This window comes from Benincasa hispida, chromosome 8 (assembly GCF_027475165.1).
Source record: "Benincasa hispida cultivar pf3 chromosome 8, pf3_genome.v1.1, whole genome shotgun sequence".
NCBI lineage: Eukaryota > Viridiplantae > Streptophyta > Magnoliopsida > Cucurbitales > Cucurbitaceae > Benincasa > Benincasa hispida.
The window spans coordinates 28985290-29012580 of NC_143485.1; the positions used below are offsets into that span (position 1 = coordinate 28985290).

The 27291-nt window shown below is 35.6% G+C and overlaps 4 protein-coding genes across 22 annotated transcripts; 2 read left to right on the forward strand and 2 right to left on the reverse strand.

The window, feature by feature from the left end:
- Window positions 1–299: 299 nt before the first annotated feature.
- On the reverse strand, window positions 300–746 carry LOC150034488 (zinc finger BED domain-containing protein RICESLEEPER 2-like). The gene has a single exon (XM_090316759.1). The coding sequence runs from the start codon at window positions 744–746 to the stop codon at window positions 300–302; it is 447 nt and encodes a 148-aa protein (XP_090172885.1).
- A 1723-nt stretch (window positions 747–2469) lies between these two features.
- On the forward strand, window positions 2470–6285 carry LOC120083130 (DCD (Development and Cell Death) domain protein). Of its 17 annotated transcripts, none has more exons than XM_039038700.2 (5): window positions 2470–3570; window positions 3703–3843; window positions 3932–4003; window positions 4088–4204; window positions 4289–6285. In XM_039038700.2, the coding sequence occupies exons 2-5, from the start codon at window positions 3808–3810 to the stop codon at window positions 5762–5764; spliced, it is 1701 nt and encodes a 566-aa protein (XP_038894628.1). In that variant the 5' UTR covers window positions 2470–3570; window positions 3703–3807; the 3' UTR covers window positions 5765–6285. The 17 variants fall into 17 exon arrangements, with proteins under 17 accessions (XP_038894628.1, XP_038894629.1, XP_038894630.1 ...); XM_039038701.2 differs by having other exon boundaries at window positions 2470–3424; window positions 3688–3843; XM_039038702.2 differs by having other exon boundaries at window positions 2470–3424.
- Window positions 6286–7398: 1113 nt separating this feature from the next.
- EXL7 (EXORDIUM like 7) lies at window positions 7399–8637 on the reverse strand. Its single transcript, XM_039038706.2, has one exon. The coding sequence runs from the start codon at window positions 8586–8588 to the stop codon at window positions 7431–7433; it is 1158 nt and encodes a 385-aa protein (XP_038894634.1). The 5' UTR covers window positions 8589–8637; the 3' UTR covers window positions 7399–7430.
- A 14697-nt stretch (window positions 8638–23334) lies between these two features.
- LOC120083760 (Pentatricopeptide repeat (PPR-like) superfamily protein) lies at window positions 23335–26245 on the forward strand. Of its 3 annotated transcripts, none has more exons than XM_039039619.2 (3): window positions 23335–25666; window positions 25784–25848; window positions 25937–26245. In XM_039039619.2, the coding sequence occupies exons 1-2, from the start codon at window positions 23560–23562 to the stop codon at window positions 25813–25815; spliced, it is 2139 nt and encodes a 712-aa protein (XP_038895547.1). In that variant the 5' UTR covers window positions 23335–23559; the 3' UTR covers window positions 25816–25848; window positions 25937–26245. The 3 variants fall into 3 exon arrangements, with proteins under 3 accessions (XP_038895547.1, XP_038895546.1, XP_090172130.1); XM_039039618.2 differs by having other exon boundaries at window positions 25788–25848; XM_090316004.1 differs by lacking the exon at window positions 25937–26245 and having other exon boundaries at window positions 23335–25809.
- Window positions 26246–27291: the final 1046 nt, after the last annotated feature.

The window sequence follows — 27291 nt, forward strand, 5'->3', positions numbered from 1 at the left end:
TGGCTTTTGCCACATCAACATCAAATAATTGATTTAGGCAATTCAAAAGAAATTTCATCTTATAACAAGGGCCCAAAACAAAGGCAACATACAATAATAAATTTATCTCTTTTTCCCCAATACTTATCAAACTTTTCTTGCATTTTCATTACCATTTCTTGCAAAAGCACATCATTAGGATCAGTTGCACTTGAATATTTTCTGATGCAATTCTGAACAATACTAATCTCATAGAAGATTGTATTGGAAGTAACATACAAAGACCCTGAAAGCCTAACAGTTACTTCATAGAACACTGACTAGAATTTGGTAAATATTCTCGCAATTTCCCAATCCCTGGTGGTTGGTTTTTCCTCCTCATTCATGTAGACTGTGTCGTAGTCTTCTAACCTCTTAAATGCCTTTTCAAATTTTATTGCGGCCTCAAGCATCAAATAGGTAGAATTCCATCTAGTTGGAACATCAAGACACAACATACTTTTACTATCTATGTTCTCCTCTGTGATACACTTCTTAAATGTGACAAGTCTAGCAGGAGAAAATCTAACAAACCTCACAGCATTTCGAATTCGAACCAATGAATCATTAATATCTTTTAGACCATCGCATACAATTAAGTTCAATATATGTGCACAACATCTAACATGCAAGAACTCACCATCTAACACCAACCCATGCTTAAAACGTTTTTTCAAATAAGCAATGGCAGTATCATTTGACAAAGTATTATCAACTATCAATGTCATAACCTTTTCAATACCCCACTATTTTAGACATTTCTCAACCTCTTTTCCTATCGTCTCCTTCTATGATTCTCAATTTAGGTGAAATTAAGAATTCTCTTATGTAATTTCCAATCTTTATCAATAAAGTGTGCAGTCAAAATCAAATAGTTCATATTTTGGATTGATGACCACGTATCGGTTGTGAGTGACACTCTATATCCTTCTTTCATAAAAATGCCCTTCAACATTTCTTTTGTGCTATCATAAATTCCCAAAATATCCTTAGCAATTGTTTTTCAAGAAGGAAGAACAAAATTAGGTTCTACTAACGTCAAAGTCCCATTCACAAACCTCTTAAACCCTTGGTTCTCCACGAATTTAAATGGCAACTCATTTATAATAATCATCTCAGCAAGTAGTCTATGAGTACTCTCAATAGTAAACATCTTGTAACTAAGGGATGAATGTGATTGTGAATTATCTCCAAATCCCTCCTTGTTCTTAAAAACCAACTTAGTTTGTGTTACATCTAACTTAGACTTGTTAATCTAATAAGGATTTTCTTTTACAGTAGTGTTCAATATGCATTCTCATAGTTGAATTTCCATTCCTTCTAGGATCACCATACCACAATAGTTACATTTAGCATGCGGATCATCATCACTATATTCAGAACATTTAGTAAAGTGATCCCATACCATAGATGAATTTTTTCTCTTTCGTCCACTTGTATGCTTTGAAACTGTCTCCTCACTTTCGTTTTTTCGTGGTGGTAGTAGTGATGACATCACAACAACATCATCATTGAAATCGTTGCTCTTGCTCAAGCTCATTGTGATAGACGGATGGTACCTATAAAGGGGAAAATAGAGAGAACTTATTACCATCAAACAAAATCATTTACATTTTACTTAAACTAAAAATTCAAACACAACAACAACAAATTATTTATCTAAAATTTCAAAAATTCAACAAATAAAATCATTTACATTTCAATAATTTTATTTTAGTTATTTACCTCTGTTCGATGAAGAAGAACGACGGCAGAAGTGAACTCTGATGCCTGGTTCTACGAAAGAAGAAGTGAACGTCGAATGTCGACGAAGAAGAACATTAGACGCCCGGACGAAGAAGAACCAGACACCCAGACGGTCTGGTCATGGTCGAGTCGTTGACGAAGAGGAAGAACGCCTAGACAGTGCTGAAGAAGGTAAAGTGAAATGGAAGAGGAAGAACGCCCAGACAGTGCCGACGAAGAGGAAGAATGCCCAGATGCCCAGAGCAAGAAGAACCAGAACTGGAAGAAGAACGGCAGCGACGAAGAACTGAACGGCGGCGTGGTAGAAACCCTAGTTGTGAAATGGAAATGCGAAGCCAAATGCTGAAGGTGGAGGGCGACGCTCGAATCTCGACAATGCTGAAAGTGAAAAAGGTATAGTGAGTTTAAATTAGGTTATTTATTATATTATATATATATACATATATTTATATATAAACGGTTCGGTTCGGTTTAGAAATCGGTTTTCAAGCTTTGAACCGAACCGAACCGTTTAAATTCGGTTTCACTAGCCCAATGAACCACACCAAACCAAAAAATTTGGTTTTTCTTATAAATCGGTTCGATTCGATTTGGTTTTACAATTCGGTTCGGTTTGAACAGTTTTTTTGTCCACTAGGTTCAATCACCGAACTCGTAATTGTTAATTTGGTTCTCTATCCTCTTCTCGGCGCCTATAAATAAGGCAACCGTTTTCTCTTGTCGGTTCCTTTTCGAACCTGGCCTTTCGTTTTCCCCACTTTTTCTTCTTCCTCATTAACGCCGAACTCTTTTCTCTGTGAAACCTCTCATTCTTCTTCTTCCATCGAAATTCCCCATTCTTTCATCGACAATACTCCGTTTCTCGAATGCCTGTTTGATTCACTACTTTCAGTTTCTCGTCGTTTTAAAGCCAATGTGCCTTTGAGGTTGCTCTCTCGCGGATGGTATTGTATGGAATTTATTTTTAATGTATTGTGTTTGAACTAAGCTTGTGCGAATGCTCTGTTTGTTTCTGCTGAAACTTACATCTTTAGATAACCATTTGAATTTAGGGCATTTCGCAGTATAGTGATCGACAGTCTTGTTGTGTCGTTATTTATAGTGGATTGGTTTTAATTCTGTGTTGTCTATTGTGTAGGTCATTTTATGCATTTGTTAAGGTCTTTGTTGGTTTTCTTTTGACAAGTTTCATCTATTCTGTACTTGCACAAGAAATCATAAAAACCCCCGCCCTCGCTTCACATAAAATTAAATACGTTTAATTTACACGTCATCGTACACAATACCCTTTATACGAGAGCACTTCTTTTAGTTTAACAAGAAAAACCTTGTCTTACTATGTTAATCGATAATTGAAACCCTTCACAGGCGATTGTACTTACACGCTTCTTCACATGCTCACACATAAGAGAGATATAAATAGTTGAAGAAGTTGGGATGATGAAGAAAAATAAGGATACTTGAGAGAAAAAGGGATAGAGAGAAAGGGGGGGAGAGCTGCAGTAGTGCAAGGGAGAAGAGAATTAGAGGGTTTTCAATTCAACAGAACAAAATGAGAGAGAGAGAGAGAAAGAGAGAGCACAATGAGATGAAAGGAAGGATTCTCTGTTTTTACCTGCGAAGGTAAAGAGAAATCCTCCAGGGGCAATTTATCAAGAACGTAAGTAGTCAACCTTCCATTTGCAGGCATTTTTAACATTTAATATGAAAAATTGGTAAGCTATTGGAACATTATTGTGCTGGGTTTTCCTAGTGGCAAATGAAAGAGAGAACAATCTCCTGCTTTGTTGGCGGTCTATTATCCCGGTATTCTTTGTCTAGTTACATTTATCCTTCTGAATTAGGGTTGTTTGTCTTTTTCCCACAAGTTGCATAGTTACCCTTTATTTTTCTTATTCTTTGTTTTTATTGTATTTATTATAGTTTTGGAATTGACAGCATTTCATTCAGAAACTTAATGGGGGCTAATATGGAGAATACTACACATGGGACTGTACCCGAGTATGGTGCCATTTTTATGTCGAATAGTATGACTAGAGCAGAATGCTTCAAAAGGAAGTTATCTGGTCTTCCATATTGGTTAGGCGACTTTGTGCTACAAATTAAATCTGGAATGATTTTGTTTCTGTTTGAATACGAGAATAGAGTGCTTCATGGTGTATTTCAGGCAATTTCAGATGGTGCAATGAACATTGTGCCCCATGCTTATAGCTCATCAGGGCAACAATTCCCTGCCCAGGTAACGCATACGTGCGAAACATTGTAATGGTCTTAAAATTTCTGGTCTAAAACTTTGTTCCGTCTCTCTAACTGCTATTGTTAGGTTAAGTTCTCTATACTTTGGTCCTGCTATCCCCTTTTTGAAGACCACTTTCAGAGTGCCATAAAAGAAAATTACTTTTCAGCCAAGAAGTTCAACTTTGGGCTGTCTAAAGTGCAGGTCTGTTGTTTTCTCATTCAATGTTGGACCTTTATGATCCATTGCCCACTCAAAATTTCTCTTTGTGCTTGATTCAATATGTAGGTGCATAGGCTTTTATCTCTGTTTAGTTTGACAAAATTTAGTGACCAACTCCATACGAGACAGTTAAGCAGTGATTTGTTCGAGTGTTCAAGTGATTACTTAATTGGTGGAAGTCAAAGTGTTGCTGATGGTAATGGGCTTATATCGAATGGGAGGTTACAGGGAAAGCTAATGGAGGGTGAAGAGTCTGAAGACCAAGTTAACACTATGCAGGAAAGTGCTATTCTTCCCCATTATAATATCAGAAATATAATTCCTACCATAGAAAATTCAGTACATTATCCTTATATGGATACCAGAAACTTCACCTGTAATTCTGGTTGCCTAAGCAGTGCTCAAATCATAATGCCCAGCCTCCACAGCCAATCAGACTGCATGACTTCTATGGCTCTCCAAACGTTTGTAAATTTAGAAAACATTACAGTTCCTTCTGTAATTCAAAGTCAAATAAATGTGTCAAGTTCTGATCCTAACTTCCTTCCTTTTCCTACACGAGAGTTTGATAATGATGGAACCTTGAGGAGGTCTATCATAACTAGTGAGTACCCTTCCAATGGACTGAATGATTCCGTTTTTTCATATGAGAATGAGCAGGGCCTAGCAAGGCAGGAAAACACGGAAATATATGTTCCTGCGACAAGAGAATTTCCCAGTCAATTACCTTTTGAGTCTGTTGTAGTTTCAAGTATGCCCTCAATTGAACATGCAGCAGCAAACCATGGTCAGGAATGCTATGGATCTTGTGGAAGCATGTATTCTGATAGTGAAAGAAAGGGCAGCGTGTTTTCTCGCTTATCCTATCCATCTGATGCTAGAAAACAAGAATTTAATGGCTATAATCATGAGATGCTTTTTCTTGATCCATCTATTGATGAAGTTATGTCTGTATTGCAGCGACATTGCGGGCAATGGAAGAAAACTAACCACAAAGTGCCATGTCCAAAACGCAATGCTGGCAGGAACTTTGCGAATAAAAAATGGACAAAATCTTTTTTAAGTTCATATAGTAATTGCTTTCAAGTTTCAGATGAACATGGGGCAAATAATGAGGACAGTATAGATGGTAACAGTAACTATATTGCTATAGAATTTCCATTTGTGAATTTTAAGCGACGAAGGAAACAATGCAAAGTTGAGGACTATGCCCCAACTGGAGGGGAGTTGACAGGTATGCAACAGAAAAGAAGAAAGTTGATTCGACCTAGCTTTGCCTGTAGTGAGTTGCATGAATCTGGAGACACCAGCAATGTTTCCCCAAGTTTGCGGGACATGCTAAAGGATGGTCTCTTTCAAGGAAAGTCTAATATCGATCATATAATTGAAACGAGCATGACAGAGAAATTATGTCCGGCTGTTGAATTGCCAGATATTATTTGGCTGGTCGATGACGAAGACAAGAATATTGGTATTGAAACAGAAGCAACAGCTAATGGAAATTCTGAAGATAGGATAGTGTCTTCAAATTACGTTAGCTGACACCTGGAACTGAACTATGATTTGGGACGTTTCTTTTAACCTGTTTTGCTGTGATTCTTCTATGAACTTCTTTTTTTCCTTTTTGTTGATGAAATATTATGAAACTCTTTTGTTGCAACAGTGATGTTGAAAATGCCTTGTTGGAAGTGATACATGAATATGGAAACCACAGCTGACTGATGACTTAAGAGCAAACAGATTTCACAGGTAATTTTGTCTTTTGAACTTCCAAACATTGTGGTTTATTCTTCATGGGATAGTGAGGTTTAGTTACCATTACAGTGGTAAAAGTTATTGTTGTAAAGTTTTTGTCATGCATATTTGAAGCATGAGGATGAAGTACATGAAATGGACTTGGGGAAGTTTAGATTAGAAGTGATAGTGTTGTAGAAATGTAACTGGGGTTTCTCTCAGTCAACTGCCAAGAATTTCTCCTCCATGATGGGGGGATTCATTAACCCCTCCCTTTTTGTATAAATTTTGGTTTAGAATACAAATACTCAGCTGTCTACTTCAAAGAAGTTGAATTCCTTGTTGGGCATGATTTTTTTTTTTGGACAATATGGGGGAGGGGATCAAACTTTCAATCTCGAGGTTGGTAGTACATTCGATTGAGCTATGCTCATTTTGATACTTACAATAGTATGTATATATCTTGTTCTTTTTCTTTCTTTTCTCCGCTCTGCGATAAAATCTATATATCTTCTTTTTCTTTCTTTATTTTCTCCCCTTCTTTGTTCTTTTTTTTTTTCTTTTTTTTTTCAAGTAACTGTTAATGTAGTTAATAATAATCATTATCCGATTAAATTGATTTTACATTAATTTGATGTGTTTATTCTAAAAATTATTAGCTAATTGATTTTTATTACCGACAAATTATTAATATTATGTCTCCTAATGTTCTTCACAGCATTCACTGGTGGTGATTTATTGGATTATTATTGATTGACATTAAAATAATATAATTCACTCATTGACATAACTAGATGGGGTAAATTGACTGTCAAACAGGAAAAGTTATTATTTTAAATAAATTGTTAATCATTGTTTAATTTAGTCAATTACTAACTTTTGTTTTAATTAATTGTCATCTTTGAATGATTTTGGAACTAAAGGTACTAACTTTGTCCATCCGCAATTTACCGTGTTGATTGACTTTAAAATTGATAGTGAAATTTAGAATTTTTTTGTCGTTGTTGGGATATCTTTATTTGAAATTATTATTATTATTAGTTTAGAAGAGGAATCGAACATTTATTAAAACATAATACAAAATTGGTTTTGAAATTGCTTTTGAATTTCATTTTTTTTTTAAAAGTTCTATATTTTGGTTCATCAACTTTTAAAATATATAGTTAATATATACCTCTCAAAGGTACATTGAAACAATTCGACAATCCGATTAACCTAGGTTTATTTATTTTTATGATTATTAACGAATGACCCACAACCTGAATAAACTAATATACATAAAACCTCTAGTCTCTCAAAAGAATACATAACTCTTGTTCCCTCATAAATAACCCTTCAAAATGGTCTCATTTTCGAATCTTTGAGAAGCTCCCAATGACCAACCAAAACCCGAGAACATGAAAACAAAATCCAAATATAACCCAGTATAATTAAATAAAAGATTAACAAGAAGAAAAAGAACCTTTAATTTAATTTAATCCAAAGCATTTGGTCCAAAACATCTTTTTTGAACAGGATTCCAAACCCATTGAACCAAGAATTTCCTCCCCTTAACACCATTCAAATTATACCCATTTCCCCAATAATCTCTGTACACATTCCCAACATATCCCCCTCCCCCACCTGATCCATACAATCCCACACACAAATCAGCTATCTCTGTTGGTGCTGTTGGATCATCCCCTGCATACCAAGCATTTACCAGTGGATTACTTGATGTCTCTGCTAACTCATGAGCTATCACACTTACCATCCCATCAACTCCCACGTCCCCGTTCGGCGCCCCCATGATCCCGCTCGGCGGTGGAGCCTCTGAGCCTTCTGGTCGTGCGAACGGGTAGGCGCATATGCCAGGGCATTGCTTCCCGCTATGACCAACCCAAGCATACGGTACCGTCGCTCCAACGACGGCCGGGAATGTGAAGTAATGGAAGCCACAAACTGCCCTACAAAAGTCTTGCACTTGGACATCTGGTGAAGTGAGGACTAAGTAAAGGCCAGTGTAGGGATTTAGAGGCAAAGGTCTTGGATTTTGAGAGGTGATTGAGTTTTTTATGACATGTTGAATGGCTAAACGGCTTAGGTAGTTGCCTTGGGAATACGACGAGTCGTGAAACTCATTGGAGAGTCGGATGGTCCCAGTGATGTTCAAGCCAGTTTGGTCGGCATAGAGCTCGATGGTTTGCCACCAGTCGGTGACAGAAGGACGATGAGAAGGAGAAGGAGAAGAGAGTGAGAAAATGAAATCTCTAATAATGTCTTGGAGGTTAGGGTTCCAATGGCCATACCAAATTATATAAAGGTTGATAGGGGAAGCAAGGACAGGACCCATGTGGTATTCTAGGTTTACAAGGTCAGAGGAGCCTTCAAAGTTGTTAAGGTGGTTCTCTTGGGTCCTCCATGGAAGAGCTTGGAATGAAGGAAAGAGAGCAAAGAGAAGGAGAAGGAGATTAAGGAGGTTTTGCATTTGTTTGTTGTATTGTTGGGGTTTTAAGAATTCTTCTTTTCTTCCTATTTTGCTTGTCATGTGTTCTTCAATATATAGAGATGTATTTAGAGAGAGAGAGAAATTGAATATGATGAATATTGTAGGGTGAAGTAGAAACATGCAATGTGCAAACAATATTATCATACTTTTATCTTTTTTCCCTCCTTGATTAGTGCACTTGTTTGTTCTTGACATCTTTGACTATGTTTCTTTAATAAAGCTATATTAAAAGGTGCCAATCCATTAAATATTTGGATAATATGTTAAAATGAGATAGAGAAAACTGATGAAATTGATCATCATTAATTAACACTCAAGATATTTTAATTTTTGTAACTTGAATTTAGAAGTTGAACTTGCTAGGTATGTGAATATTTTCATCGATTGATTTTTATATATATATTTTTTGTCTATATTTTAAGAGTATTTTCAAAATCAAAACCAAAATTTGAAAACTAAAAAAAAAAAAAAGTAGTTTTCAAAAACTTAATTTTGTTTTTAGAAATGGGGTAATAATTCAAATGCCTATGACTCTTTTTAAAAGGTGATAAAAAGTTGTTTTTTAAAAGATGAGTTATTACTTACCACTATCTTACAATGATGGCAAAGGTGGAAAGTCCATGTGGTAGTTGAAGGCTTGGAAGCATCTTCAACTTCACACCTTTAGAAATTGAGACCAATGGAACCCTAATTTCTTTTATGTGTGTATATATATATGTGACCATTTTTTTAATCGAAAGATATAAAAAACGTACCTTTATAAATTTTGAAAAATATATACGTTTTATTGAAGATTAATAAAAATATTTAAGAAAGATATACATTTATCAAAAAATATTAAAAATATTTGAAAACTATATTTTCTTTTATCGAAAGATTTTGAAAGACATTTGAAAACTAATTCATCGAAGGTTATTCACCTTTAAAATAGATATGCATTTATCTTTAAAAACCTTTGAAAAAGAATACATTATATCATTTATCAAAGGTTTTCATAAAGCTTTCAGAAATATTACTATTTTATCAAAGATTATTAAACCTTTTTGAAAAAAAATATTTATAAAGGACTTTAAAAACCTTTCAAAAATATATTACCTTCTTAAAAAATATTAGGAAAAATATATCGGAACAAAAAATTATTAGAAACCTTTTAAAAAGATAATATCCACTGATTAAGAAAAATGTATAGTCTGTATCGATTTAAATGCACATTTATCAAACGAATTTTAAAACCTTGGAAAATTTATATATATATAAACTAGGTTCATTTTAATTTTGCTTATTGACGGTTTTACATCTACGCTTAGTGAGGCTTGTGTCATCCACTTGGATGTTATTTAATTTATTATTGTAAATAAAATAATAAAATAATTGTTATACATTAGTTTAGAGACTTTAGGTCACAAATCTCAGTAAAGATATTTCCACATTAAAATGTCTTCCTTCAACCTATTATTTTCTCATAACATTCATCTCATACTACGATTTTCCTTAAACTAAATTTGATTACTCATAATAATCTATTCTTTAGAACAATTTAAGTGCAGCAAAGTAAATCAATGCCAACTAACATTTGAAAGAGATTCTCATCGTTAGCAAAATAATAATAATAATAATAATAATAATAATAATAATAATAATAAATAAATAAATAAATAAATAAATAAATAAATAATAAAATAAGTTCATTAAAATTAATTAATACAAATAAACATGTAACTATAAGTTATATATATATAGCCGAAATGGTCGGAGGCCTCCAACTATCAACATTAGTAAATAAAAAAGACATTAATCACTTTATATTCCGGAAGATTTGGAGACCAAATGTTTCCATCCTCATTAGCTAAAGCCCATGCAACAATATTATGAGCAACATGATTAGGCTGAAAAACCTTTAATTCACATCTTTAGCATCTAAGTCTGAATTTCCTTCAAAATCGCACCTCGAGGAGAATATTGGAGTTCAATTTTTTTTTTTTTTTTGTTGTCTGAAACCTAAGAGTTCTATATGATATTAGAGCTCTAGATAATTAGGGTTTTATGAACCTCATGTTTTCAGAATTTAGATCTTTTGTTATGTTACATCTTGGGTTTTCTTTTGTGTGGAGGGATGGGTTTATACTTTTACCTACCGCCACGATCCTCGGTTCGTTCGTCGTCGGCAACCACTGCTGCCTCCATCGTTAGTTGTCGCTCACCATCATTTTTTTCGCTATTTTTCGATAGTGCCTAGTCAACGAGGAGTCGACTACTGATCTATAGAACCCAAAAGTTCAGTATCCATCTGATCGTCGCCAGTTCTTGTTGACATCCGATTCATGTGCCAGCGCGTGTAGGCCATTTGCCATAGGTTCTTGTTCGTCTTCGGTAGGTGTCATCAAATTTGTTGGTTTTTTTTAGTAGTGTGTTTGATTGGGCAATATACTCATTGTATCTGGTCTGTTTGTGTTCGTTTTCTGGTGTGTTCGTGGGTTTCTATTCGTCTTCTGTTCGTGTTTCTGTCCGTTTTTTGTTTGTTTTGAGGTAGTGACCGACAAGAAAGCAGTAGTCACGTTTGAGATGATTCATATTGTGTCAAAAGTAACTGAACACACAAGTAGAATGGATCAAAGTACTATTCATGGAGATCAAATGTTCACTACTTTATTATGGGCATTGAGATGGATGATCATATTGAAGGTTTGTGAAAAGCCTATAAAAGCGTGATCAGATCTCAATTCAATTATTTTACATAAACATTAAATTCAGAGGACGGAAATTGTACATATGCATTGAATTTTACAGCATGTTAAGAAGAAAACTAAAGAGGAATTTATGATTTAGAAATTACATACCTTTGAAGTCACAGAGCTTCACAAATTCCTCTCCAGTCACAAACCTTCTTGGATCACGAATTCCTAAGAACACTGTAAAAAAACCCAATAGGACGCGACCACCGAATTACCTCGGTATTCTCCGTGGGTTGAGAAACCACGAGAGGAGTTGGACTTCGTGATTAATTTGGCAGAGGGAGATAACTATCTAGAGAGAAATCAAATGTAGAAGAATTCTTGGAAGAGCACCCCTCCTGTCTTCTGCGTGAGATTAATGAGGAAGAAGATCTCCCTTGGATCAACCACCCACTTACATGTTAATGAGAGAAAAGAAGATGAGGGGGAAGTTATTTCCATAACTCCCTCTCTTTAATTAATTCAAATTTTAAAATTTAAAACTAATTTTAAATTTAATTAATATATTTATATCATAACTAATATACTATATAATATATATTAAACTATATGTTAATTTTATATAACATACAACTTATAGTTTATATTATATCAAATATAATATAATCATGTTATATAAAATATACCATAATCTATAATTTGATATTCTCTCATTTAACCTATAGTATTTAATATGAATCTAATTCATATTAAATTTAACCTATAGTTTTTATATGAATCAGTTCATATAATTAATATTTGAATCATATTCAAATATTTATTTCCTTTCAAATAAAACTTTATATTATATTATATCAAATACGTTATCTTTTATGTCACATATAATTAATTTATATTAATTATATCATATATAATGTTGGATCTATACCAGCACGCAACGGAAGAAATCAGGATCCATAAGTATTCTAATTCATTAATTTTGGTTGAAAAGAAACATGCTAAAAATAGAGTAAAATGAGTTTCATGAACATATCTTGGCCGAACAACCGAAATCTCCATTTTCAGCTGTAAAATTCTCCGAATCCTTGTGTAGACCACCACATGATCTTTTCTACTATCCTCTTGTACTCTAGATTGAGTTGTGGGACTCAAAATAAGCTGGAATCAAAGGCAATATGGAGAAAGTTCAATGAAAAGAATCAATTGAAGAACATTTTCTTCATCCGAATTTTTCAGCAAAAATTAAGTTTGTTCTCTCTCCTTTCTTCACTCAAATCTCTTCAATATATTGCAGACTACCATGCAAAGAGATGTGCTGCATCGGATGTAGCTCATGCTTAGAGTAAAACAAAGAAGAAGGTGGTGGGTTCTTTGTAAGCTACTTGAAGATGAACTTTGAAAAACCCATTTTCAAGTTTTTGTGTAATTTTTCATTTTCCAAAAATCCAAAATTGATTTTAAAAACATATTTTATTTCTAAAATCAAAATTTATTAATTTTACAAATTAATTTTCTAATAAAAATAATAAATAATTATTTAAACAATTTAAATAATTCTAATTAATTTAATATCTAATATTAAATTAATTTTTACACAAATTCATCTTCATATATTTAAATCATATTTAAATATATTTTCTTCAATTCCATTTGTTTCTAATTTGAACGTTTCAAATTAACTTATCACGCTACTCTAGAGCTATCCATTTTCGAGCTAGTAGGGGACCTCATAAACCTACAGATCAGGGGCTCCAACGATCGGAGATTAATTGGCTAAATTCATTAGACCGATCTAACCCTCATTCGTTAACTAATGGGTCACTCTACTAAAGCCCATAGTTGAACTCCCCCCATTGTAGATATATTATGTCCACTCGATATAACCATGATTAGTAAGTTAACTCTTCACAGGTTGTTCGTAATAACGGCTGGGTCAAATCTCTGTTTTATCCCCGAAATTACCTCTTGTTCCTTAAGTCCCCACTGATCTCCTAATAAACAATTGTTTTTTGATCCAATCACAAAACTGAGTCCCTCTCATTCCAAATGAGAGGGCAGGATCCCTTGTTCAAGCTCCAGAATTAGCACTTAAGGGAACAACCTCTCTACTATCCCTAAAGTGGGTAGGAGTGAATTTTCTCTTGCACCCTATGTCCCCAACTATCTATCTAGTCTTACCCCTAAAATGGCAGTCATATTGAGCCGGTACTGTTGAGTCAACCCTCACCTATGCAAATCTAAGGGCAATCCTAGATAAACAGGAGTTCATAGTTAGCTCAGGATTGAGGTCAAGTTACCTAGGTCATCGCTTTGAAATAGCCAGTCTTAAAAAGTAAATAGCGTTATAAAGTAAGAGTGACTCATTTCGTGGTTCGATCTTGTACAAACTCTTTTGCACAAAGACACCCCCACTCCTCATGTCCAACATGAACGAATTAGGATCACTTCGTTTGTAGCAGTTTACAACTCCTTGTAAAAACTACAGAGCATGTCGTATCCAATAGTGTTACCAGAATAAGGTATCCAACCTTATCCATGTACTATAGATCATTTTGACTATTTACTCGAATCTAATCCACTTTTATGTCTCCACATAAAGTTCAAGTATTCATCCAATAGTCAAGAGACTTTTAAGTTTATTGGATTTCTATTCAAGTAATAGATCTATTCAATAACACCTTTATTGAATTATCAGATAAGCTGCATTATTTATATACCACGAGTTTTAGGACATAAAACCCAATAAACTCCCACTTAGACTAAAACTCTAGTGGTAACTTATACATCCGATATATAAGATTGAGTTTCTGAGTTTTATAGAGAAATACAATAAACTAGGGCATCCCATACTCATCTTTTACCATTCGGTATCTCTATATCCGATATTTCTCCCACTTACCCTAGGTTATCTGGTATTCTTAGTTCTACTAGGTAATTCACACACACTTTAGCCAAGAGAATTATTGTAAACATTTTAGTATACAATGGGCTTTAGATAAAAATATAAGGGGATTGCATCTTAATCTCAATAATGGCTAGGAAGCACACTTTCCTCCCACTACATTGAGGTACTCTCAACTCTTTGAGCAAGATGCATCTGACCTGTCTCAACAACTCTTTGTTAACAGTTAGATTTAGAAATCTTTAAACTTTCTATACTTTGATCTAGCCATTTAGATATCTGAATATCTACAAATGGTATTTAACAATTTGATTCTCAACAGAGGTTGCTAGAACAAACATAACTTTTGAAAATGAACATTTCATTTATCCCAAAAATATATACAATTTGTTCTATACAAGATTTAACAATTAAAAATAAATAGCAACTTCTCTCACTAGATGAGCCGAGCAAATGGTCCCAGGGTCAAGTTAGCCTGATTACCTTTTCTCTGCTCCCTTCTCGATAAGATATTGAGGGCAGTGTCTCCTCTAGTGCCCTTTTCGTTGCAATGCATTTCCCTTTGCAGCTCTATCCTTGCCTTTCAATCCAGTAGGCTTCTTCTTCCCTTTCCTTTTGCCTTTCTTCACAAGAATACTCTTACTCTTTGAAAAGGAAGCAACTTCAGGCTTGGAGGACATTCCTCACTTCTCGGCAGTAGTAACATTTACTTCTGGCACCAGACCCTTTGTTCTCAACATTGTTTGATAAGCCTGTAGCTCATTCAGCTGAGTAGTTAAATTTTATTCACAAATGTATTTAGAATTGCAGAAAAATCTTCGGAAGAGATTCTAAAATAAAACTAACTTGACTTCTCTCGTCTGTGACAGCACTATTTACTTCTGTCACATCAAAGTGGACCATCATATCCAGGATATGCTCACAAACATTGGTCCCCACTTTGATGCGACTGTTGTAAACGTACTTAATGGAATCCCTCGTAGAAATTCCATGATCTATTTGGCAGTACTCATATCCTCATGCTTCTTTTGTCAACACATCAGATAAGCTAGCGAGGATATAAGCACATGCATTAGCCTTGACCCACCTGTCATATACATTCCGGATATTTCGGTTTGTGTTAGAGCTAGGAATGAGAGGACAATCCTCAGTTAAGACAAACCGCAAATTGACTATTACAAGTATCGTGTTCAAATTTGATTTCCAATTCACATAATTATCCCCAATAAATTTATTTAACGCCAACACTTGTATTAATGAACTTGTCATTCTGAAATTAAATATCCAATCAAGTTTTAGCAATTTTTATAATTTATCCAAGATTATTCTTTTGCAACGATACTACATCAAGACATTCTTGACTAAATACTACCTCAAAAATAACTCATATTCCGATAGTCATTTAGGTACCGCTTTTGGTCAGACATTATTAACATTTAATAATTCTGTAAGTGTAGACCCGCCATTTTCGGATCTTATAGAATGGATGAGTATCACTCTGAAAAGAGAAAACAATACCCAAGACGGAACTATAAAACCCTATTCATTTTACTGAAGCCTAGGTTGTTCCGAATCCTATGTTACAACCCTCCGTGGGGATAACCGTCGTTAAACGACTAACAAAGGGCCGCTTAAAGCTAACTAGCAGGTGCAACATAAGAATCTCACGGTTCAGACTAATGGAGGAGACCGCAGGATATGTTGACACATTTCCTTCACCCACTTACTATGAACTACTTCCTCCATTCACCTTGGTATTGACGCATACATTCACTCTCCGTAGGGAGGTCACTCCCAGGGTGACACGAAGCATCATATGAATCTCACGGTATGAATTATATGGAGACGTGGCAGTTGAAATCATACACTTGATTTCTATTCGAACAACTTCCCCTTATTCATCCGAGTCTAAATTTAAGCTAAAAAAATACTCTCCGTAGGGAGGTCACTCCCAGGGTGACACGAAGTACCGCTTAAATCTAGACTGTGAACTCTTAGAGACGCGAGAGCTAAGAGTAACATACCGTGTAGGTTACTAATCTCCCACTAAAGTTTTCTAATAACTCTATCATATAAAAGTTATTCACTACCACTGAAGTGTTCTAATGTTTGGGTAACTTTGTACTTAGGTTCTTTTCCGACTAAATAAAAAATAACCCTAAGTCTATGTGGTTTATTCAAGTATAACTCTTATAAATGGACTTAAACCTACGATGTCTAGGTGATAAACCCTTTTATTACCTCACATCGCTCACGAATACTCATAAAATTGGTTACCCAACGCTCAATTATTTGGCCATAATCCCCAGGTAGGAGGTGTTCCGTAGACCGTCAACTTAAATAACCCTAACCTTTGACAGGATTATATACCGGTTGAGTTTGTAACCCTAGTTTTACAAGTTTAACGACCTATTTTAACTAATTAAAACAAGTGGTTAACCTACGTGAGCATGCAGCTGTTCTTTGTTATGGATTTTAAATGTCTAACCCAATTTTATAATAAATTATAAAACTTTAGACATGCTAAACATCCACAACATACAGGCTTTCAATATCTAATATAACACTTATATTAAATATAAGAAACCCTAACATGCATACTATATATTATAACAAATTATAACATACTTTCAATGCATGTTGCATGCTTCCTATGGTGGGATTTTAAATCTAAATGACAGACTATATGCACATACAAGATTTATTTAATTATAACATACATCCAATGCATAAATAATTAAACACGTACTGATATGGTTTTAGTTTTGGCAAAAACAAACAAACAAAAGCCTAACTTATTACAAAAACAGCTTCAACACCGCTCGAACCACTCCAAAGCCGCTTGAACCGGACCCGAACCATTTGAACTGGACTAGCAGAGACTGAACCGGACCAACCATAAACCATTTGAAGCTGAACCGGACCAAACCTCAAGAGAACCGACCAAACCGGCTTCTCTTGCTCTCGCTCAAAATCTCGCTAAGTCAGATCGTTTAGCAATGACGACCATCGTCATGCAATTGGCTTGATTGTTTAGCAACTGACGACTATCGTTTAACAAAGCTACACAATCATATAGTGTTCGCCTTCTATCGTATAGTGTCATCGTCTAGTGCTGAAGGATGCTACACGATCGCTTAGTGTCAAACACTATCGCATAGCTCTATCACTTAGCACCTTGTCTTGATTTTAGCGCGCATCCGAGGTAAGCGATCGCCTAGTGCTATCGCATAGCAATCGACGCATTGCTCAGCTGCCACTCATAGGTAAACGTTCATGTAAGCGATCACTCAATGCCATCGTATAGCTTTTCGCCGCATCGCTTAGCTCCCGAACAAAGGTAAACGATCGTGTAAGCGATCACTCAACGCCATCGCATAGCTCTTCGTCGCATCGCTTAGCTCCGGATCAAAGATAAATGATCGTGTAAGAGATTGCTCAATGCCATCACATAGTTCTTCATCTTATCGCTTAGCTCCCACTTGAAGCTACACAATCGTGTAGTGCCATCGCATAGTAACACAATGCATTGTTTAGTTCCCGAGGTAGACGATCGTCTAGCGCACAACACCTAAACGATTAACGCCTAAAGCTAGACGATCGTTTTGCTTTTCCTTCATATTGTCTAACGTATGAAGCTAAACGATCATTTAGCTCCTGAAGCTTAATGACGATATGAACAGAGACTGATCGTCTGGAATTTGCAACTCGGCCCCTTCGCTTGTTTTTTCGAATTACAGCTTAATTTCAACTCTAGTGACTCTAAATAAATTACAGACTCTTGGGAAGACATTAAAGCTCATCAAGTAAGAGCCAACTACAAATTTAAATGGGAAATCAAAGAGAAACTATCTGTATGACAATCACATCCCCTCAATGCATAATATCCTGTATTAGATGATACTTCCACTCTATGTGCTTTCTGCATTTGTGACTCCTAGGCTCCCTGGAATTAGCCATAACACCACTATTATCATAATAAAGGGTGATGGGCTTTGACATGTCTGGAATTACTTCCAAATCAATCAAGAACTTCTTGTGCTAGACAACCTCCTTGGCAGCTTCACAAACTGCTACATACTCTGCTTCACAAACTGCTACATACTCTGCCTCAATGCACACTTGCTTGGTGCTTCTGTAGACTACAACCCTTATGTTAAGAGTGAACACCGATCCTGAAGTGGACTTTCTAGAATCCCCATCAGTCTGAAAATCAGAGTCAATGTATCTAGTAAAGATCAAATCCTTAGACCCGTACACGAGCATGAAATCTCTTGTTCTCCAAAGATACTTGAGGATGGTTTTCATGGCAGTTTAGTGATCTATTCCTAAATTCGATCGATATCTATTAACTATCCCCACTGCATAGTAGATGTCAGGTCTAGCACATAACATCACAACACAAGCTACCAACAACTATGCATAGAGGATCCATCTCATCTTCTCAACTTCTTAAGGTGTCTTAGAGCACTATTCCTTAGACAAAGAAATTCCATGCCTGAAAGGTAGCAAGCCGCTCTTGGAGTTTTGCATTGAATACTTGATAAATATCTTGCCAATGTATGATGCTTGAGACAAGGTCAGCGTTTTGTTCTTTCGATCCCTAAAGATCTGAATACCCAGAACAAACTTTGCCTCTCCTAAATTTGCCTCTCCTAAATCTTTAATTTGGAATTGGGTCACCAACCAATGTTTAATTTCAATCAGTAGACCTACATCATTCCCAATGAGTAGGATATCATTTACATACAACACTAGGAAAGCTACTAAACTGTTGATCATTTTCTTGTAAACACAAAGCTCATCAACATTTTGATCAAAGCCATAAGAATTGATTGCATCATCAAATCTTATATTGCAAGATTGAAAAGTCTGTTTCAATCCATAAATGGACCGATTAAGCTTACAAACCTTTTGCTCTTGACCTTGGGTTATGAATCCTCCACGTTGCTGCATATAGATGGTCTCCTAAAGATTGCCATTCAAAAAAGCAGTCTTAACGTCCATTTATTAAATCTCATAGTAATGTAGTTCTTTTCTAAAAATGTAGCGTTTATCGATACAAACACTTTATTATCTCTAGGATCATAGAAGTAACCACCTCCCATTCTTTTGGGGTAACCTACAAATATGCATAATTTTGAACTAGATTCCAACTTCTTAGACTTAGCCTCAAGCACATGTGTTAGGCAACCCCAAATCTTGAAAAGGTATAAATTACCTTTACAACCATTCCATAATTCCAAAGGTGTTCCAGTAATAGTTTTAGATGGAACACAGTTCAAAATATAGGTTACAATTTGTACTGCATAACCCCAAAACGAGTCAGGAGGAAGCGTAACTCATTATAGACCAAACCACGTCCAATAGGGTTTGATTTCTCCTTTCTGATACACCATTCTGCTGAAGTATACCAGGTGTTGAGAGTTGGGGTACAATTCAATGTTCTATCAAATAGTTCTAAAATTTCAAATCCATATACTCTCCAATTCAATCATATCAAAATGTTTTAATTGTTTTACTTAATACATTTTCAACTTCAGCCTTGTACTCCTTGAAGTTTTCAAGGGCTTCAGACTTATGTTGCATTAAATAAACATACCTATACCTTGAATAATCATCAGTAAAAATGATGAAATATTCAAACCCTCATCTTGCCTTAACATTCATATGACCACAGAGGTCCGAATGTACAAGTTCTAAGGGTTCTTTAGCTCTTTTACCTTTTCCAGTAAAAGATCTCTTAGTCATTTTGCCTTCAAGGCATGACTCACATACATGTAGAGATTTTTTTCTAACTCATTTAGAAGTCCATTCTTAATTAATCTCTCAATTCTATTAAAGTTTATATGACCTAACCTTAGGTGTCAAAGATAAGCATTTTCTTTAGGAGAAATTTTCTGTCTTTTATTTTGAGTTACCACAATTTTAAACAGTTTAGTATTAAGAAAGGCCTTTGTTGCTAACGGCCTTAGCACATAAAGGTTATCTTTCAACTTAGTAGAACAAATCTCATTACCATTTTTGCAAATAAACGCTTTATTTACAGAAAAGTTTACAGAATAAGATTGTTCAATTAAACACTTTACAGAAATTAAGTTCCTTTTCAAATCATGAAGAACATAGACATTTTCCAATAAAATATACGATTTTTGTAAAGTAAGTCAGAGTCCTTCCACTGCCTTTACTGAGACGACGTGTCCAGCTCCTGAAGGAACACTTATTCAAGAGAACCAGTGAGCGGAAGCAAGATCGTTCCAAACCCCATTGTGATAGAACATGCACATCTACAATCAAATAGTAATATTTATGCATAAACTTGAAATTACAGCATGCTTCTAAAGGAAAATACTAAAGATCGAGTGAACTTACCCTTGAAGAACTTTTCTTCTTGTTTCCCTCGATCTAACAGCACTAACGTTCAATCAACACGAACGCTCCACAACACAACAATCTCCTCGAAAAACAACGAGCAACACTCGACCCTCGAACAGTAAGCAGACACCACCACGAGGCTACATTGATATTCTCGGTGTGAGAATCCAGGAGTTGTGGGCTCTGTATGGATTTGGTAGAGGGAAGGAGGAATTGGCAGATTGTATAGACGATCGAGTAAGTGGGAGAAAACTTGAGTTTATCGTATAGACTGTATACTCGATCGTTTAGAAAATGAGTGTCTATCGTATAGCAAACTCGGATACACGATCGTTTATGCTCTCAAGCCATCGTATAACTATTTTGTTAATATGCGATCGACTATCGTGCGATTGTGAAAAAATGAAACCAATTTTTATTTTATCCATCAGTTACCATAACTGATCACAACTTCCCACTAAGTTGGTTATGAGGAGAAAAAATTGAAACCAATTGTCCCATAATTTATTTAATTATAAATAAATAATATATTTATAACCTATAGTTTTAATATCACATCTTATGCAATATATAAACCATAGTTTTTTTTTTCTCCTTTATGGCATTTAATAATAATTCTTCCAATTAATGTATCTAAACATCAAATCAATTATATCACATGTAATTGAAATAATTTAATTATATCATATATAATTAAATTTCCTCATGTTAATTTGAACACTTCAAACTAACCCAAAAACTTATTCTTAACATGAATCCATTGAGCTACCAAGGGGACCTTATGGACTTGTAGTTTGAACCTCCAATCGTACGTGAATAACTGACTAAACTCTTTAATCACGATATCCATCATCCATTAATTGTTGGACACTCCACTAAAGACCGACAGCTGTACTCTTCGCATTATAGATATATTTCTATGTCCATTGGATATAACCAATCAACAGTACGATGACCCTTTACAAATTGCTCGTAAGTACAGTTGGGTCAATTTACCGTTTTGTCCATGCAGTTACATCTAACTTCTTAAGTACCACTGAATCCTTTAATGAACAATACATCATAGTCCTACTATGAATGAACACTTCTCGAGCCATGAAAAGGTGTGGCGCCACATTGTTCAAGCCCCGGAATAAGCCCTTAAGGGAGCAATTTATCTACTTACCTTTGCTTCGGGGAAAGAGTGAATTCTTTCTTATGTAGCTAAGTTCCCAGCTCCCCAATCGGATGAATCTCCAAAGTGGTAGGTTTGAGTCGACGATCTGGCCACTCACTCATGTACATCAAAGGACCGCCTTCATAGGTAGGAGTTCCTAACTCACTCAGGATTAAGATCATGTTACCTGTGGTCATCCTAGTGAAATGAAAGTCTCTGTTATGAACGATGATATATAATGAGATAAAACATTTCGTGGTCTGGTATTATACAAATTTTTTTTTTTGTATAGGATACCTCCACTCGGATGTTTCCACATGAATGATTAAGATCAGACCATTTGTAGCACTTTACAACACTTGCAACATCTATAAAGCGGACCGTATCCGTAGTGTCACCAGGATAAGGTTTCCATCATTTATCCATATACTACAGACCATTTAGGTTATCACTTAAGACATGATCCACTTGTATATGTCCACATACATGCTTAAGTTACAACGATAACCAGAAATTTTAGTTTATTGGTTTGTGGTTAATACAACTAAAATATCTCATATTTCATAGGCAGTAGTGAATAAAATATCTCATATTATTACATCACAAATGTTTGTTCATACACGTGTTTACAAACTACAGGACCCTACGAAATTTAGGGCATCAACCCCAACAGTTCCAACATGCATCATCATCTCACTAGTTGCTAGCTGTCACCAGGAATCAATTCCATGAAATGAAGAACAAACGTGGTTAGTATTATATTATATCAAATACAATAAAAATGAAAATTATTTTAATTTAATTTATCTACTTACCCTGAAATCAGCCCTTAAGGGAGCAATTTATCTACTTATCCCGACATCAAGGAAAGAGTGAATTCTGTCTTGTGTCGCTGTGTTTCCAGCTCTCCAATCAGACGAAACTCCAAAATGGTAGGCATATTGAGTTGGCAATTTGGCAACTCTCACCGATATAAATCAAAAGACCACCTTCATAGGCAGAAGTTCACAACACATTCAGGATTCAGGTCATATCACTTATGGTCATCCTTGTAAAATGTAAGTCTTTATTATTAATGGTATTATATAATAAGACTAATCATTTCGTGGTCTGGTCTTATACAAAATCTTTATATAGGATACCCCTCGCTCACATGTTTTTACATGAATGATCAGGATCAGATTATTTGTAGCACTTTACAACACTAGTAACATCTACACATCAAGCCGTATCCGTAGTGTCACCAAGATAAGATACCCAACCTTATCCATCTACTACAGACCATTTAGGTTATTATTTAAAGAAGATTCACTTGTATGTCTCTGCATACTTGTTTAAATTACATAAAATAACTTATGATCTTAGTTTATTAGATTAAGTGTATGCTCATAACATAACAATTATTTTATTAATAACAATTTGTTTATACAGTGTTTACAAACTACGAGAACACGAAAGAGATTTAGGACACCAATCCCAACAATCGATTATATAGAGTTATACGATCGATTATACAAAGCTATGCGATCTATATCCATATACTAAACGAACCTGAAACCCTAATCAAATCCATGTACTGAACGATTTCAAACAACGATAGAAGATAGTACCATACCATTCAGATTATTAGAACGGTGGAGAAGGAGTTCAAATGAAAGCAACAATGAGTAGATACGATTGACGAGCAGCAAATGACGTCAAAGACGAAGAGAGACATTGAGAGAAAACTGAGAGAAGTACTCGAATGCAAATAGGCGGATTGTAAACGAGATGGAATAGGAGCTTGTTTGGTTTTAAAAAGTAAAGATATATATGATATTTTACATGTAAAAAAGATCAGCCACATACAAGTTTTTAGAAAGAGGTCGTCTTTGCTTTTTGGGTTATTTTATGAAAATTTCCCAATCTACAACTCGAGATAGATAAAAATTTGTGTAATCGATTGAACTCAAAGGCCACAACAACATTCACATCGCATGGGGCAAAGCTACTGCAGCTTTTGTACCTTTGATGCAGTTCTTGGCGTCTCTCCGAATTCTAAGGCCCCATGGATTTCTCCAGAAATTATGTTTCTTTCAACAGCGATCTTCAGTTTCTGCCTCCATGCCATTTTTCTCCTCAACTCATCTTGGTTCCATCTCTTCGCTCCACAATGATTCTTCTTCTTCTTCTTCGTTGCAGTCTCCTGTGCAAACGATTTGTTCATTGGTCCTCCAGACTTATTTTCGTCAACCCCATCTGAGATTCTCTCCTTCTAAGTTGAACCTTGATATGGATGCCGACTCCTTGACTCATGAGCAAGCCATTTCTGTCGTTGCTTCGCTTGCTAGCGAGGAGGGTTCAATGGTGGCGCTGAGTTTCTTTTACTGGGCAATTGGGTTCCCCAAGTTCCGCCACTTCATGCGGCTTTACATAGTTTGTACGATGTCATTGATTGGGAAATGTAATCTAGAGCGAGCCCGTGAAGTTGTGGAGTGTATGGTTGGGGCTTTTGCTGAAATTGGGAAGTTGAAGGAGGCGGTGGATATGATCTTTGACATGAGAAATCAGGGACTTGTGTTGACCACCAGGGTAATGAATCGTACTATCATGGTGGCTGCTGAAATGGGGCTGCTTGAATATGCAGGCAATGTGTTCGACGAAATGTCTGCAAGAGGTGTGTCTCCTGATTCTTGCACTTATAAGTCTATAATTGCTGGTTATTGTAGAATTGGTGATGTTTTGGAAGCAGATAGGTGGATATGTGAGATGATGGAGAGAGGCTTTGTGGTTGATAATGCCACGTTGACTTTGATTATTAAAGCTTTTTGTGAAAAGAGTTATGTAAACAGGGCACTTTGGTTTTTTCATAAGGTTTCAAAGATGGGTTTATCGCCAAATTTGATAAACTATTCATCTATGATTAATGGGTTGTGCAAGAGGGGTAGTGTTAAGCAAGCATTTGAGTTATTGGAAGAGATGGTTAGAAATGGCTGGAAACCCAATGTGTATACCCACACATCATTAATTCATGGGCTTTGCAAGAAAGGGTGGACAGAAAGAGCCTTTAGACTGTTTCTTAAACTTGTTAGAAGTGATAACTACAAGCCAAATGTGCACACTTACACAGCCATGATAAGTGGGTACTGCAAAGAGGAGAAGTTGAATAGAGCTGAAATGTTGTTTGAAAGAATGAAAGAACAGGGAATGGTTCCAAACACCAACACTTATACAACTCTTATTGATGGGCACTGTAAGGCTGGCAATTTCAGTAAAGCCTATGAATTGATGGATTTGATGTGTAATGAAGGTTTCTTCCCTAATATATGTACATACAATGCAATTGTTGATAGTCTCTGCAAAAGAGGGAGAGCTGAAGAGGCTTTCAAACTGCTAAATAAAGGGTTTCGGAATCAAATTGAAGCCGACAGTGTCACATACACCATTCTGATATCTGAGCAGTGTAAGCGAGCCGATATGAACCAAGCCCTTATGTTTCTAAATAAGATGTTTAAAGTTGGTTTCCAGCCTGATATCCATTTATATACGACTTTGATTGCTGCCTTCTGCAGGGAAAAAATGATGAAGGATAGCGAAAAGTTGTTTGCGGAAGTTGTTAAGCTTGGCTTGGCTCCAACAAAGGAAACTTACACATCCATGATATGTGGCTATTGTAGGGAGAGAAAAATTAGCTTAGCAGTCAAATTTTTCCAGAAGATGAGTGACCATGGTTGTGCACCAGATAGCATTAGTTATGGTTCTTTAATCAGTGGGCTTTGTAAAGAGTCGAGGCTGGATGAGGCTCGCCAATTATACGATAACATGATAGACAAAGGGCTGTCTCCTTGTGAAGTTACTCGGGTGACATTGATTTACGAGTATTGCAAAGCAGAAGACTTCGCTTCAGCCATGGTTATCTTGGAACAGCTCGACAAAAAGCTTTGGATACCCACGGTTCATACGTTAATAAGGAAGCTTTGTTGCGAGAAGAAAGTCGCCATGGCAGCTCTGTTCTTTCATAAGTTACTGGATAAGCAGGTCAGTGTCGATCACGTGACTTTGGCTGCATTCATCACTGCCTGTTGTGAGAGCAATAAGTATGCTCTTGTTTCCGACTTATCCGAGAGGATTTCGAGAGGTATCGGCTAACCTTCCTCTAAATACTGGAATGATAGATGAATTTGTTGTGTTGAAGAGAAGATCGATGGAGCATAATGGTCAGAGATTGATTTAATTCTCTTGATTTGATTGCAAGCTAGCTGCATTGCAGGGATGTCTTCAAGATGATAAACCTTGGCCTGCACTTCAAGTTTGCTGCAGGTAATTCAAACTTTGATCATAATCTCTTTTGTTATTGTTATTATTTTATCTATTTATTGTTTTCTAAAGGTTAATACTGAAATTACAGGAAGAATTCTCTGCTGTTACAGCCACAATATGAACGGTTTTAAACAAAAATGAAGATCGTGATGAGAAGTATTTCCAAAATGGTACAGCCTTTCACCATCTCAAGCATTGGATTGATTCTGAAGCTCTTTCCCTTTGTTTATTGTTATCCAAGAAATTTGGATGTCATACATTTTCTTTTTTCTTTTTAGCAATAGTTCCCTCATCTTTTCAATACAAGTTTAAAGTTCATTCTTTAAAAGTTTCTAGATAAACAATGTGTCATATGCGTATTGAATGTGAGTGATGTCAATCTGATCATTTTCGGTCATTTTCTACTTTCCTTCTATTAAAGTAAAGAGGAAAGGGAAGGGTTTGATCTCCCAGTCTCAACCCTCTCAAACCATAAACATTCCCTCTCGGTTTTCTATTAATCATTTTCTTTAAAAGCATGTGTGGGAGTGATTCTAAAATGGTTAAAATCACTTTTTTCGTTTTAAAAATCACTATTAAACATATTTTTGATTGTTTAAAACCAATTTTGATGCTATAAAAATTGCATTAAAAAGTATTAAATTAATTTTGAGTGATCAAATGTGTCTTAGAGTGATTTTGAACTCAACAAAATAATTTTAACTATTTCACAATTATTACATAACATGAACAAAGTCTTTTTTGTTCCATTACCGATTTTGAGAAAGCTTAGTCGATTTTGTCAAAAGCTTTCTCAAAATTTAGCTAGATGTTTTTTGTTTTGTTTTTGTTTTTCCAATTTTAGCCACTAAAAAGAATGACATCGATTGAAATTAAGAGACTTAGGTGATTGTTTATAGTCTTGGGGGTATGATAGTAATTTATCTTATTCTAATTTTCTTTCCTTTTTTGTATTAAAGTTTGTTGGAGCCTATAAATAAGAACCCTTGTGTATCTTTCATATTATGTTAAAAAAATAATAAAAATGAGACTCTCTATCGTGGTTTTTTCCTCCCTATTCTATGGTTTTCCATGTAAAACTTGTGTCTTCAATTTCTATCTTTCAACATGGTATCATGGTGACAAAACCCTAGCCGTCGTCGGCAAAAACTATCTGGTGTAAGATAACATTAGGCCTTCACTACCCTTGCTTTCGCCACCATCGTCAATGGAACCGCCGACTGCAATCGCCATTGTGGAGAACGCCACCGCTACTGCTGCCACTATTATCTAAGCCGTCGTTGACCGGTATCTTCAATCCTTGCACATATGTCTGTCATAGCATCTGATTGGACCCTCGTGCAGTCGTTCTTCCTCAATGCTGCCGTTGGTAGCCGCTTCATCCAACCACCATAATCTAAACTCGGTGCTGTCGAGTTTTTCGCCTACCACAGAGGCAAATCA